Source organism: Diabrotica virgifera, chromosome 2 (assembly GCF_917563875.1).
Source record: "Diabrotica virgifera virgifera chromosome 2, PGI_DIABVI_V3a".
NCBI lineage: Eukaryota > Metazoa > Arthropoda > Insecta > Coleoptera > Chrysomelidae > Diabrotica > Diabrotica virgifera.
This window is the reverse complement of record NC_065444.1, coordinates 253,260,436-253,274,538: the sequence shown is the minus strand read 5'-3', so window position 1 is coordinate 253,274,538 and position 14,103 is coordinate 253,260,436. Positions and strand designations below refer to the sequence as shown.

Below are 14,103 nucleotides of genomic sequence, written 5' to 3'. Positions count from 1 at the left end.
GGTTCGTTATACAGTTCCTCTAGCTCCCTGTTTGTTCTTCGCACCCAACCTTTAAAAATGGAATTGAAATTCCAAATTTCCATTCCTTCCTCCATGTTTTTGCTTTCATATACAGCTCTGAGTATTTTAATTTCCCATCTTTCCAATTTATCCATATTTGCTTTTCTTATTGTCCATACTTTGCTATCATTATATCACTGTGGCCCTTATTACTGTTTTATATATCCTTAGCTTTGTTTTTCTCGATACATATTTGGATTTTTCACTTTTATAAATCCTTATCCTTATCACATGTTTAATAGGCCTTTTTCATATAAAATACACCATTTTTGACCTTTTATTTTATTTAAATACTCACTTAATTGATCTGGTTTTGCCAAAGTGTAAACTAATTCCCATCTAAATAGTTAATTATAAAAATGCCATAAGGAAATAGCTTCAGAACAACATAAAGTGTAAACATTTGAAAAATTTGTTCTTGTTAAATTTGTGAAAATGTGATTTATAATGAATAGAAATTTAATTTCTGAGTTGGACTGGGCAAAAATTATTGCTTAGTTGAACAAGACCCTTCACAGCAATAATTTTCGAGTTGGAAAGGGTGGGTGTTTCTCGTAGTGATGTCTCACTGATATGGAATAGGTTTCTGGAGACCAACTGGATACAAAATAGAGCTCGCTCTGGTCGATATGGTAGACCTGAGTAACCAAAGAGCAGCAAAATAGATATATAATAATTTCCATTCAGAGAAATTTTTCCTTGTCTATACGAGCCCTCCAAAGAGACTTCAGGCATGCTATAGGGGTCAGATTATTGTTAGCTACAATAAGAAGAAGAATTTTAGAGTCAGGTTTGAGGAGTTGTCAACCAATAAGAGCTCCTCAGCTACAATCCAAATATCTTTTGCACTGCCTCCAGGAGGCTCACGAACACATACAGCTCCCTCAACAATTTTGTAATTTTGTGCTTTTTTCAGGCAAGACCAGAATCTGTTTAATGTTCTCTACCAAGCGATTCATATATGAGTCACATCGATTTTTCACATAGACCAGTGTCTCATCCCTGAGCCGGTGATCACAGTGCACATAATGGCAATTTAAATAGTTAGTCTATGAGGACGGAACTTAAGTACGCCCTTTGATAGCAAATGTGTTAAATACAAGCACATGCTTTGTTTCGCTAGTGACAGTGATGTTCTGGGTAGATATTATGGCAAGTGGATGCATGGAATTGGTGGTTATTGAAGAAATGTGTAACAGGATGAAGGTACACATCACATGGATTTTAGAACCCCAAGTGAAACTATGGGAAGAACCTGTGGGTTAAAATTTTGTATTTATGGATAATAACACTCTCCCACAGGGGATTCAATTGGTTAATGCCTGTCTTCAGATAGTAGATATAGTCGGTTCGCTAAACTCAGACGCAACTGGCTAGATATTTTAGTCGATATTTTTTTCATTTTTTGCCAATTTTGCAAAAATTGGCAAAATTACTAAATATTTAGTGATTATTAACTATTTAAAAATTATTTTTTGCCAATTTTGCTAAAATTGGCAAAATTACTGACTAAAATATCTATAAAGTTGCGTCTGAGTTTAGCGAACAGACTATATTTGCCATTTATAGTGGCCGGTTATATCTCCAGACATAAACCCCATTGAACATTCATACAATGACCTCTCCAGAGCAGTTCATGCCAGAAGGAATCCATCGTGAACAAATGCCTCTATAGAAGAATGGGAGAATCTGCCATAGGAAATTATTGATTGACTTGTTATCAGTATTAGAGCTCCACTCCAGGAGTGCATCATTGTCTGTGGTGGAAATACATGATAATAAAACTGTTAAATACATTTTAATCAGAAATAAATTTGTTAGTTTTTAATTTTTTATTTATTAAAAAAACAGTAGGTATCTCTTTTAAAACAAAAAATATATGTCAAAATTATATTTTTCTATGAATGATTTGTAACTGTAGTTTCTGAAAATATTTAATAATAGCGAACATATTGGGTAGTGCATAACTATGTGTATATAGATTATATCGAAAGTGGAACAATTATCTATAACCGGCAAAATAGCGCAAAAGACGGAAAACGTATGTTGTGAAATAACGCAAAAAAACAAAAATGAACGTGTTCAAGTCGATATTCAGGCCTATACTAACCTATTGGTGTGAAACATGGGTGTTGGATGAAAGACAGAAAAGCAGAATCCAAGCAGTCGAGATGAAATATCTAAGAAGAGTTAAGGGTGTGACCAGACATGATAGATTAAGAAATACTGATATACGAGAAGATCTAAATATAGAAGCTACTCTGGAATACATTGAAAAAAGACAACTTAGTTGGTGGGGACACTTGCAAAGAATGGACAAAATGAGACCAGTGAGGAAGGTTTGGGAAGCAAAAATACAGAAAAGGAAGAAAAGAGGACGGCCAAGAACAACATGGGATGGGGTAGTAAGAAGAATACTAGAAAATAAAAGAATAACATGGAGAGAGGCAACCAATGTGGCGAAGAATCGAAAAGAATGGAAAAAGTTTTTAAATGATTAGTATAGATATTAGTAATTATAATGTAGAAATTGTAAACCCGACACCGTATGGTATAAGGGTACTGATTATACAGATTGATACAAAAATACAGCTCATAAATTTAATCACATATTCTGGGACCAAAAATAGTTCGATTGAACCTAACTTACCTTAGTACAAATGTACACATAAAAAAAGTTACAGCCCTTTGAAGTTACAAAATGAAAATTGATTTTTTCCAATATATCGAAAACTATTAGAGATTTTTTATTGAAAATGGACATGTGGCATTCTTATGGCAGTAGCATCTTAAGAAAAAATTATAGTGAAATTTGGACACCCCATAAAAATTTTAATTTTGTTCCTTTAAACCCCCCCCCCCCATACTTTTGTGTACGTTCCAATTAAATTGTTATTGTAGTACCATTAGTTAAACACACTATTTTTAAGACTTTTTTGCCTCTTAGTACTTTTTCGAAAAGTCAGTTTTTATCGAGATATTTGGAATATTTGTCAAATCCACCACATATTTGTATGGAGACTTTGTAATAATATGAAAATTTATTTATGATTTACATTTTTAGCTATATTTTGAACCATATTAAAAAAGAAGCCTCATCTCGATAAAAGGTGCCTTCTCGAAAAAATACAAAGAGGCAAAAAAGTTTTAAAAACACTGTGTTTAACTAATGGTACCGCAGTAATATTTTAATTGGAACGTACACAAACATTTGGGGGGTTTAATAGAACAAAACCCCCATAAAATTTTTATTTAAACATATTAAAAAATAAGCCTCAACTCGATAAAAACTGCCTTATCGACAAAATACTAAGAGGCAAAAAAGTTTTAAAGATATTGAATTTAACTAATGATGCCACAATAATAATTTAATTGAGACGTACACAAAAGTTTGGGGGGGTTTAAGGGAACAAAACCCCCATAAATTTTTTATGGGGTGCACAAATTTCACTATAATTTTTCTTCAAGATGTTCCTGCTTTTAAGAATGCCACATGTCCATTTTCAATAAAAAATCTCCAATAGTTTTCGATATATTTGAAAAAATCGATTTTCATTTTGTAACTTCAAAGGGCTATAACTTTTTTTATGTGCAGATTTGTATTAAGGTAAGTTAGATTCATTCGAACTATTTTTGGTCCCAGAATATGTGATTTAATTTATGACCTGTATTTTCGTTACACCCTGTATATATTTAAAAAAAAAACAGTAGGTATCTCTTTTAAAACAAAAAATATCTGTCGACATTATATATTTTTTATGAATGATTTGTAACTGTAGTTTCTGAAAATAGTTAATAATAGCGAACATATTGGGTAGTGCATAACTATGTGCAGTGCTGTTTTTGTGACGGTACGCACCGGTACGCCGTACCGGCACCTTTTGGGACAAGAAAAAAAAAGCAACAAATATTTTGTAACTTTAGGTGAGCATTATGCGATTGACGCGATGTAGAACTTACAACTTTGTATTTAACGCGAGACAGGTGGGATCACGATCGGTAGAATTCTATTTTGCTGACGTCACAAAACGAATTTTACAATGCGAGAATCGACGGTTGCTAGACAACGTGACGTCAGCAAAATAGAATTCTACTCATCGTGATCCCACCACTGTATTTTCTTCTACCCTCCCTGCAGTCTCCGCCCCCGCGGCCGGCAATATTGCACTATCCAAGGTCGTGTGTTGTTTTGTTTTCCATATTTCACTCAGTTCCGCAGTGACCGCGGTCAAAGTGACAGGTACTTGCCACTGTCCTATTTGTGCGCCCTAATCTGCTACCCTCTTCCGCTCATTTAGTATGAAAGTGTTGTGTTGCTTCAAAAATGCAGAAGATTACTAATTATTTTAACCAGCCCAAAAAACGAAAATTCGTTTTTTGGGCTGGTTAAAAAAAAATTCAAGAATTCAAAAATTCTTAACATCGCCAGTGATATTGGACCAAACGCCTTCACTAGCGTCTAGTCCAAAGAAGGTGATAAACATTGGCCAGACTGTTGGACTTTTGAACAAAAGAGTGAACATTGTAGGAAAAACGATTGGCTTATTGTACAAAACAAAAAGTTAGGCCACAGGTTAGGCTGTGACGTTTGCAGAAAAGTTGGATCTCTGGGTGTAGAAAAAAAATGGTATGAAGATGGTCAAGCAGTGGACTGAATGTGATGTTAGTAGTTCTGGAGAGAGTCGAGCTCAGCAACAAACTTCACTAAGAAAAAAGATATTTGATCACAAAGTTAGTACTGCTCATGAAGCTGCTGTTAAGATTTTTGTAGATTCACAGAAAGAAACGTTAGAAAAGGTTTTTTTAAAAACAGTGTCAAAAGAAAAAGAAGTAACGGAGCGAGTTTTTCGAACTGCTTATAAGGTAGCAAAGGAAAATCAATCTTTCAACCACTTTGAGGCAGAAATAGATGTTCAAGAGCTAAACGGGTTAGATATGGGCAGAATTTTACATTCACGGAACGCTTGTGCTAATATAATTACTCACATAAGTTCAGAAATGAAGAAACAAGTTGTACAGGAAATTGTAGAAGGGACTGAAAAATTTGCGCTTATTATTGATGAGTCAACAACATTAAGTAAAAAATCAATATTTATTTTGTACCTTAGAGTGTCTAAAAAAGTTAAATAGGGAGTCACCTGTGAACTTGTTTTAGACCTTGTGGAACTGGAAAATGTGACGTCTCGTGGAATTTTTAATGCTGTTATGAAATGCCCTGAAGGGCACAAAATAGATGAAAACATTTTAAAAAGTAGACTTGTTGCTTTGGCATGTGATGGAGCAGCAGTGATGCTTGGAGGGAAGTCTGGGGTTGGTGTACTGTTGAAAGATAAGTTTCCATCTATTGTTATTTGGCATTGCTGTAATCATAGACTTGAGTTGTGTGTGAGTGACGTGGTAAAGAAAATGGCAAGTATAAACCGGATCAAGGGATTTACAGACAAACTATACGTACTGTATCACGCCTCACCCAAGAACAGTCGGGAACGGCACGTATGTGCCGATGAGCTTGGTGTACAACTGTTAAAAGTCGGTAGAGTGTTGAACACGCGGTGGGTCGCATCAAGTTTTCGCACAGTTTCGGCCGTTTGGGAAAATTTTGAGGTCTTAGCCAACCATTTTGCAGCAGCCAAAGTAGACCAGACGCGTAATCCTTTGGAAAGATCCAAATACGAAGGCCTACACAGAATGCTGACATCAACGTGCTTCATTTTGGATTAGGGACTGATATGCGACGCACTGCAAGAACTATCTGATGTTAGTGAGGAGTTACAACATCGAGACCTTGACCTATTTCGAGCTAACAAGAAACTTCAGATTTTGATGAACACGTTTGTTTCTCGAAAAGGCAGTCCTGGAATGTTTTATGCGCAAGCTGAAACAGCTGTCAACAACAGAAGTTTTATGGGAATCGAACTGTATGTGAAATCTAAAGAAGGCCCCATCAATGCTGTTGTGTTTTATGACCACCTTGCTCAATCAATCGAAAAGAGGGTGCTTAGTGGAGACGATGCAGTGTTGGCCAATTGCGCCCGCATAGTTGACAAAAGCGCTTGGCTCAAAAACATTAAAGACAATACTTTTGGGGAAAGAGACATTGAAGCGCTCGCAGTTCGTCTACAAGTGAACAAACGAGAGGCAATTAAATCCTTCAGAGAATATGTTTTTGACAATTGTAGAAATTTGGGGGAAAATTGTGAGAACAATAGCTACCCAGAAAATTTGCTACGTTTGACAACAGCTTTAAAGACAATACCAATATCTTCCAGTGAGTGTGAAAGGGGATTTTCCCAAATGAACCTGATAATTACTGATGACAGAGTTTCCCTACTCACAAAAACTGTTTCTTCATTAATGTTTGTGAAGTTAAACGGCCCACCTCTTACTCGATTTGAACCCTCGAAGTACGTGAATTCGTGGCTGCTTCGGGGACGGCACTCAGCATTGGACACAAACAGCACGGAAAGAGCAGAGAAGAGACTTATGACAAAATCGTCTCCAAACTTTGGACAGTTCTATAAACTGCAAGTTATCAAATTTATTGCTTTCTTTCTTGTAAAATGTAGCTATGATCTAAAAACTTACACTGATTAATTTGTTACTGAATACTAACTAATTTGTTACTTTTGAACTGTTATTTGAAAAATTATGTAATAAAACATGTAAACTAAGATTTTGTGCGTTTTTTTATAATATGCCCTTGAAATGTGTACAAGACTAAATTTCTACAGTAGGCCAGTTAATTAGCAAATACAGTTTTTTCCAGTAAAAGCAGACATACCTGTTAAGAAACCACAAGTTAAATAGGAGTAAAAAATTTCAAGTTTTCTGAGAAAAATAATCTGTGTACTGTTATTTTATCAATGGTGTAGCCAAGTAGAGATGGTCTTAGATTTTTTATAGTTTTCACGTCAAATTATATACAAATTCTTAAATTTTTTCTTGCTTCCAAATGGCTTTAAAACGCCCTTTTTGAGGCTAAATTTACAAAGTTTTCCCGGGGCCTGACCCCCCCCCCCCTTCTGAATACCCCCAGACTAGTGGAACAATGCGTACCGGAACCTATATTGTTACAAAAACCGCACTGACTATGTGTATATAGATTATATCGAATGTGGAACAATTATGTAGGTATTTTAAGTCATAACATTTCACAGTTATTAGTCACATTATATTATATTGAACATATGAATAGAGATGTTGATTGTAGTTACTTGTGAGTACCTACTTGTTACTTTTGTTAGGCTTTTGTATACAGTGATGAGTGTGCTAATAACCGACAAAATAACGCAAAAGACGGAAAACGTATGTTGTGAGATAAAAAGAAATGGAACTAGTCGAGTTGGGAGATTTAGCGATATTAACATATAAATTCACATTATATTGATTGTTTCCCACCTTTACACGTATCAGAGGAGTATGTCAACTAAAACTGTCACTGTGACAATGGCAGTTGCCAAACTCGTCCGATACGTCTAAAGGTGGGAAACAATCAATATAATGTAAATTTTTAGGTTAATATCGCTAAATTTCCCAACTCGACTAGTTGCATTACTGTTTATCTCACAACTCAATACGTTTTTCATCTTTTGTGCTATTTTGCCGGTTATTAGCGCGCTCATCACTGTATAATCAGTTACAGTATTCGTGATTTTGTAACAAGTATATACCTCTTCAGCACATTTAGGGAGTGTGAATGAATTGATCACGCATTCCTTGTGTTGGTAAGCTACATTTCTTTTAAGTGAATATACTATAGCTTTTAGTCATTTAGGTACTTTAATTCTATTTTTATATAGGTTTAGTTGCGGAAAAATCCCAAGAAGTAGTGTCATCAGAAAGCGAAGGCGTTGCAGAAGCAGATTGCGATAGTGTAGACATCGACATGAACGTTATTGAGGCTGATATGGATCTGGAAGAATTAATGAAGCAAAAGGAGCTGCTCCAAGCTCAGCTTGCAAAAGCGGAAGGAACTTTAAATGATGATATTAAAGAGAAAGAAGGCGAGGTGATATTGTTAGAGGATTCAGATGACCAGGAACTAATTGCTCCGAAGAGAAAAAGGTCTAGAAGCAGAGACAGAAAAACTGAAGTTAGAAATAAGGATGATTCAAGGAAAAAGTGTAATAGGACAAGAGATTTTTATCCTTATAGAGAACAAGAAAGGAGAGATAGGTAAGTTATTTCATATTTAAGGATATTTATTATTTTTTAAAAATCTGTAAGTTGTCATATCATTCCTCAACCTCTTGCATCCACTGTTGGTTATAGGTTTCCTCCATATCCTTCCATTGTTCTCTATCTTGGGCCGTCTGTATCAAATTTCCCACTGTTTTTCTCAAGTCATCCATCCATCTTTTTGATGGTCTACCTCAGTGATTTCTCTAGGTCTCCATTCTATGAGTCTTTTGGTCCACCTATTATCATTTAAATGTGCTACATGTCCAGCCTGTCTCCATTTGGATTGCGCAATTTTTTCTATGACATCTGTCACTTTGGTCCTCTCTCTCATTATCCTATTTGGTACCATATCTCTTCTTGTTATTCCCAACATTGCTCTTTCCATTTTTCTTTGGATTATTCTCAATTTATTTGCAAAGTGTTTAGTCAAAGTTATGGTTTCGGAACCACATGTTATTACTGGCAGTGTGCATTGGTTGTAAACTTTTTCTTCAAGCAAATCGGTAGCAAATCTGTAAGTTGTATTCATGGTAAAATCAATTCATGGAATCTATGTGATTATAGTTTTGTTGTTTTTTGTGACATTGTGTTTTGTTGTGACATTGTTTTTTACCATTTTAGTACTGAAAAAGATAATAAAGATGATTCAAGTCTCGTTAAAGAGAAAAAGGGTTTACTTTTTCTTTTTTCACTTAAATATCATAGAACGCTTCTAATTTTATTATTTTCTACCTTATAACTAAAGTCCAGATTATAAGCATGACAGAAAGGTCGAAATAAGCACTTATATAAGCAAAAAATGTCGCAAAAATAAGCAAAGTTTTTATGAAATAAGCAAGATTCAAGAAAAAAAACCTGTAAATAAACATGGATATAATGATATAAATATGAATAAAGGACATTAACGTTAAATTACATTTATTTTTAATTATCGTATTATTAACAATAAATAAAAAATTACAAAAGTGTTAAACTATAATATAATAAAAAAAATCGAAAAATAATTATCACATTAATAGGCTAATAGGCCTATATCTTTTATTTATGGCCATTAGGCCAAAAAACAATTATATGTTTTTCAAAATTTTCTTTTAAAAAGCTATGTCTTTATCTGTAGGCATATATTTATACGTAGAAAAAGTTCTTTCTACATCTACAGATGTGATTTTGCAAGGAAAAGTATTTTACAACAGTATAATAAATTTGGGCTGTCTGCAAACAAGTATTAGTTTATTACATGGACAGGTATAAGGATGGGTTTTCTCATTTAGTTCCTAAGCCTAAGTGATTAAAATTCTCATGGTTTATTGAATTATTACAATTTTATACCTCTGTATACTTCATTGAATTTTGTTTAAGACAGGACTACATGAACTATAGCTGATCGTAAGAAGTAAAATAAACAAAGATAAGCAACATATCTTTAAAATAAGCATTTTTACTAAAAATCCTAATTATAAGCAAAAAAATTTAGTGGGAAATAAGCCACAATTAAATTGAAAAAATAATTTTATTAACGTTTCGAAGCCCAAATCGGGTTTCGTTGTCAAAATACAAAATACTATTAAAATAAACAAAAATGTTGTTGCTAAGTAAAAAATTTCTTCTAAAATAATTTATTTAATCTGACTCATTTATATTGGCAATTCAGACGTATATTATACATTTTAAAGTAGAAGACTTTAAAATGATATCGCCAATATTTATGAGTTGCGTTCCTGGGACGACTTTACTAAACGATAGTTCATTCGATTACATGAAATCAATCCCAACTCAAGAATATCCGCCACAAAAAAATCATAGCATGTGATCTGTCTTTAAAAAGACAAACAAATGCAACGATGACAGTAAAATTCTCGCGTTAGAGATTCCGTAGTAAATCACGAGGGAAAACCAGGAAAAACCTCGTGATACTATCCCGACATCGTAAGTATTTGGTCTTACATTTAATTTACTTTCAAAAAACTAATACCAAATTCTGACTTTAATATGTTTAAATTATAAATAATATTAATAATACATAGATCTACAATAAGTAATACTAAAATATAAAATTTGTACTAACTCGATGTGTTATTGACTTACTAATCGTGGAATTTTCTTTCTATTGACTTCCTCTTTCAGTATGGGTAACCACATCCTACTGCATTCTACCGAGGAATTTGCGACACAATTGGTTTCATTTAGCATAATTAGAGCCGCTTCTTTGATTTTTCTCTTTTTACTATCTGTTTCTTTCAGGACTATACTTGAATCTCTCCACTGAACTCTATGTTGATTATCCCATGCAGGTTGACATATTTGAGATCTATCAAATTCTCTATTTTTAATATAAGAGTGATGTTCACTTATTCTAACGTTTAATGGTCTTGATGTTTCACCTAAATAAAATTGTTCGCATTCACAAGGTATTTTATAAATGCAATTCTTTGTTCTTTCTTGTTCATTGTTAGGTTTAGTTTTAGACAGAATAATTGTTGAAATGTTGAATTTATTTCCTATTGTTTTAAGTTTCTCGGATAGTCCTTTTATATATGGTATTGATATTTTCCTCGTATTATTTCTTGTGAATGTTGTAGGATCCCGTTCTAAGTTGTTCTGTTCCATTTGATCCAATCTTATTACAATTATATATACACACAGGATGCAATTCCTTATTTATAAACGATAAAGGATAATCATTTTTTAATAAAACAGATGTTAACAATTGTTTTTCTTCTAAAAATGAATTTTCGTTAGAACAAGTAATTTTGGCTCTATCATATAAGGATTTAATGATTCCCTTTTTAACGTTGATGTTGTGATTTGATTTGTAATTGAGATATCTGTTGGTGTGTGTTGGTTTTCTATACACTTGAGTCTCATATCCAGTATCCTTCTTTGAGACTAAAACATCGAGGAAAGGCAAAGTGTTATTGTATTCCTTTTCCATTGTAAATTTTATTTTATTTAAAAATTATTTAAATTTTCCATACTGAAAGAGGAAGTCAATAGAAAGAAAATTCCACGATTAGTAAGTCAATAACATATCGAGTTAGTACAAATTTTATATTTTAGTATTACTTATTGTAGATCTATGTATTATTAATATTATTTATAATTTAAACATATTAAAGTCAGAATTTGGTATTAGTTTTTTGAAAGTAAATTAAATGTAAGACCAAATACTTACGATGTCGGGATAGTATCACTAGGTTTTTCCTGGATTTCCCTCGTGATTTACTATGGAATCTCTAACGCGAGAATTTTACTGTCATCGTTGCATTTGTTTGTCTTTTTAAAGACAGATCACATGCTATGATTTTTTTTGTGACGGATATTCTTGAGTTGGGATTGATTTCATGTAATCGAATGAACTATCGTTTAGTAAAGTCGTCCCAGGAACGCAACTCATAAATAATGGCGATATCATTTTAAAGTCTTCTACTTTAAAATGTATAATATACGTCTGAATTGCCAATATAAATGAGTCAGATTAAATAAATTATTAGAAGAATTTTTTTACTTAGCAACAACATTTTTGTTTATTTTAATATTATTTTGTATTTTGACAACGAAACCCGATTTGGGCTTCGAAACGTTAATAAAATTATTTTTTCAATTTAATTGTGGCTTATTTCCCACTAAATAGTTAATCATAAAAATGCCACAAGGAAATAGCTTCAGAACAACAATAAGCAAAAAAAGTAAAAAAAACAAAATGCTTATAATAGGGACTTTACTTATAACGTTACAAAAATTGTTAGTTTCCATAAATGTGGAATAAACAAATTGAATTGTTTAAAAACCATTTTGAAATGTTTGTCACAATAGCCATTTTTACTCGAAATGAATTTTTTCAGATACCCCCGAGATCAAGACCGTTTCAGAAGCAGACACGAAAGAGAGCGTTCACGCGAGAGATCATCACATTATAATGATTCATTGCGGCATAGATCCCGGGAAAGATCTAGGGAGAGACGATTTAAAGACTCGCGCAATTATAGCCATAAAGATAGGCACAGAAACGATGGAGACTATAATAAAAGACACAGAGACTCTGGTAAGTCAAGGAGTGAAAAACATGATAAGTATAAGGACTCGTTGAGCGAAGGTCAGAAGCGCCAAGAAAGTACTGATAGTAGTGATGTCGAGGTTGATATAGATTTGAAAGAGGATGAAGATGAAGAGACTATTATTGAGAGAAGGAGGAAGCAGAGGGAAGAATTACTCAAGGTAAAATTTAACTGTTTCTTTTATACAGGGTGTTAGTAAATAAGTATGAAAACCTTTAAGGGGTAATTCTACATGAAAAAATAATGACAGTTTGCTCCATAAACGTATGTTCGCAAATGCTTCGTTTCCAAGATACGGGGTGTTGATTTTTTTTTCAAACTGCGAATTATTTTATTGCTCTAAGACCTTTTAAGCTATAAAAATTAAATTTGGTGGGTTTCAAGAGGTAGTTATTGCGCATTTTTTGGCAAACAAATAACAATTTTATATTTATCATTGGCGCGCCTACGGGTAATGGTGTGAATTTTGTTAAAGAAAAAATAGTACGCCACTGAGATCTTTCAAATTAAAAAAGAATGTGTGTGTACTTTGTACGCACGTAAGAAGTTATACTTCTATTATATAATTTCAACGAAATAATACGAAATAACGAAATTTCTGTAACAGTTACAATACCAAAAATTAACAATAATTACCAAAAATTAACCAAAACAGCAATACCAAAAATAAAAAAAAATGACTATGAATCGTCCGGGATTTGAACCCGCGATCTCTCGATCTCTGGTCCAATGCTATACCAACGGAGCTAGCAAGTCCCTTGCTATTGACGTGTCGGATATAATTACACATCACGGTGACAAATAGATCAAAGTGAAGTATAAAAATAGATATTTTATTATCTTAAGCCCGAGGAAGACAAATCCAAAGACACAAAAATTATAATAAATAATACATTTACTAAGAACACTAATGTATTCTTTTAATGACTTATTTGTGCTGATACATACATAATTTGAAAGATTAGCAACGAACTACATACTGTCTGTCTGCGCATTCGCCAGGAATTATAAAATTTCACCCTCGATCGTAAAGAAGTATAACTTCAAAAATTATTTTTGTATTCCACGTTTAATTTATGATAAAGAACCTTTCTTGTCTGTTTTTCATATGTTGCACCGTTTTTATGCAAATAAATAAAACATCTTCGCGCGTATTTTTCCTTTCGTAATACATTATTAAGAAATCTCCAATATAATAATGCCAAACTAGAACAACAGAAAATATTTCTAAAAAGATTTTAACTATGTGCAAGGCTACAACAAATGTTCAAAATTACCTGATTTAAAGGTGACACAGTAATTTTATATTCACCATTAGCGCGCGTACGGGTAATGGCCCGAATTTTTTAAAGAAAAAAATATTATACTACTGAGATATGTCAAATTAAAAATCATTTTTGAATTGCTCGTTCAATTTACGACAAAAAATCGTCTTTGTCTTTTTTTCATATGAGGCGCCGTTTTTATGCAAAAACTAAAATATCTTAACGTTTACAAAGTATTTGCAATAAGTTTCTATGCATATGGAATCTACCTCGAATAATTTGTAAGCGTTAAGATGTTTTAATTTTTTGTATAAAAACGGCGCCGCATATGAAAAAAGACAAGAATGATTTTTTGTCGTAAATTGAACGAGGAATTCAAAAATGATTTTTAATTTGACGTTTCTCAGTGGCGTAGTATTTTTTTCTTTAAAAAATTCAAACCATTACCTCTTCGGGCGACAATGGTGAATACAAAGTTATTCTGTTACCTTTAAAGGAGGTAATTTTGGACATTTGTTGTAGCTTTTCACCTAGTTAAAATC

At 33.0% G+C, this 14,103-nt stretch overlaps 2 protein-coding genes across 3 annotated transcripts in view; both read left to right on the top strand.

Moving 5' to 3' along the window:
- Window positions 1–14,103, top strand: part of LOC114338222 (uncharacterized) — a 52,363-nt gene that overhangs the window by 3,541 nt on the left and 34,719 nt on the right. For both annotated transcript variants that reach the window (XR_007696630.1, XM_050644463.1), the window contains exons 3-4: window positions 7,860–8,235; window positions 12,084–12,456. Coding sequence is in view for 1 of the 2 variants with exons in the window: in XM_050644463.1 (XP_050500420.1) it covers window positions 7,860–8,235; window positions 12,084–12,456 (749 nt within the window). In the remaining variant the exon portion in view is untranslated. The remainder of the gene's footprint in view (window positions 1–7,859; window positions 8,236–12,083; window positions 12,457–14,103) is intronic.
- On the top strand, window positions 5,626–6,962 carry LOC126880539 (uncharacterized). The gene has a single exon (XM_050644464.1). The coding sequence runs from the start codon at window positions 5,884–5,886 to the stop codon at window positions 6,652–6,654; it is 771 nt and encodes a 256-aa protein (XP_050500421.1). The 5' UTR covers window positions 5,626–5,883; the 3' UTR covers window positions 6,655–6,962.

What these genes read in the sequence shown, in the direction of transcription:
- LOC126880539 (XM_050644464.1), top strand. Translation starts at nt 5,884, where the DNA reads ATGAACACGTTTGTTTCTCGAAAAGGCAGTCCTGGAATGTTTTATGCG.